The 1142-nt window shown below is 40.2% G+C and overlaps 1 protein-coding gene across 1 annotated transcript; it reads left to right on the top strand.

Annotated features, from left to right (window-relative positions):
* NEHOM01_2532 (uncharacterized protein) lies at positions 1 to 463 on the top strand (the record flags this gene model as incomplete). Its single annotated transcript, XM_051491408.1, has 1 exon — positions 1 to 463. A coding segment is annotated over one exon (463 nt), but the record flags the coding sequence as incomplete, so codon positions are not given.
* Positions 464 to 1142: the final 679 nt, after the last annotated feature.

Below are 1142 nucleotides of genomic sequence, written 5' to 3'. Positions count from 1 at the left end.
CGTGAATCTTAGCGGCACAAACCTAAAGCCCCAAAACATCACAGTTCTTAACCTCGATGATTATCTGGCCTCTAAAAGTGCTTCATCTGGATTCGATCCGACACTAAGTCTTTCTTATGACGTTCTAATTCCCTATCTTGACTCTGGTCTTAAAAGGTCAGGCGCTGTTGGTGATCTTTACATACATGATATTCCAAGGGACTTCCATCAAACCCTATCTACACCGGGCCAGCAATCGGTGAAGCAGCGCATAGCTCGATTCGAACAGGCAATAGCGCTTAATTCATCTACTGCCAAAGCATCATCCAATCCCTCTATAACCTATGAGAGGATACATTTACTTGACGCCAAAGACCAATCAATTAAAGGCCGTTCTTTATTCCTGAAGAGTTTCCCTCAACTCATCCAAGGCCCATATTATAACCCAGTGCGCCGCTCACAGTCCATTGCCAAAAACCAATAAAGACATCTTCTAGTCAACAATCATCCATTAAAACCTAATTATACTACCAGTTGTAGTGCTGTCATACGACCACTATCCATTTTCTGCACCATGAACTTGATCACTATTTAGTACACACGACTTACTAGTACTAATACTAAGACTAACACCAATCCAATATGACGTCATCTTATTCCAGCTCAACCATATTTACTTAATAAAAGCCCCTACTCGCCGCAAGGAATGTCTTTAAGAGAGTATGCATCAGTTAAGTATTGAGTTAGCATTGGGCACTACACCAGTCTGCCTTGAATTTCTAATGGGTCAAAGAGTTCCACACCAGCTTAGGGCAAACATATATACAGTCGCACTTCATTCTTTTATCTCATATACGCACCAGATTTGACACCATTTCAAAATACTTGATACATCCAGCCCAAACCATTATATGCCTACCCTAATACTAACTCAATACTAACTCAATACCAACCCAATACCAACTCAATACCAACCCAAACCAACTTAAGAACAGCCCGGGCCCAGACCTATAAAACCCAGAACAATTATAACGGACATAGTACACAAGTCTTTCATACTTAAGATTAATTTAATGAATAGTATCAAAGAGATAAGATTATTAGCCATGTAGATTAGCCAGAGTCTCTTGATGAAGAGCTTCCAGTTTATCACCAAGCACATT

This window comes from Nematocida homosporus, assembly GCF_024244095.1.
Source record: "Nematocida homosporus strain JUm1504 chromosome Unknown 362, whole genome shotgun sequence".
NCBI lineage: Eukaryota > Fungi > Microsporidia > Nematocida > Nematocida homosporus.
This window is presented reverse-complemented; position numbering and strand designations above follow the sequence as displayed.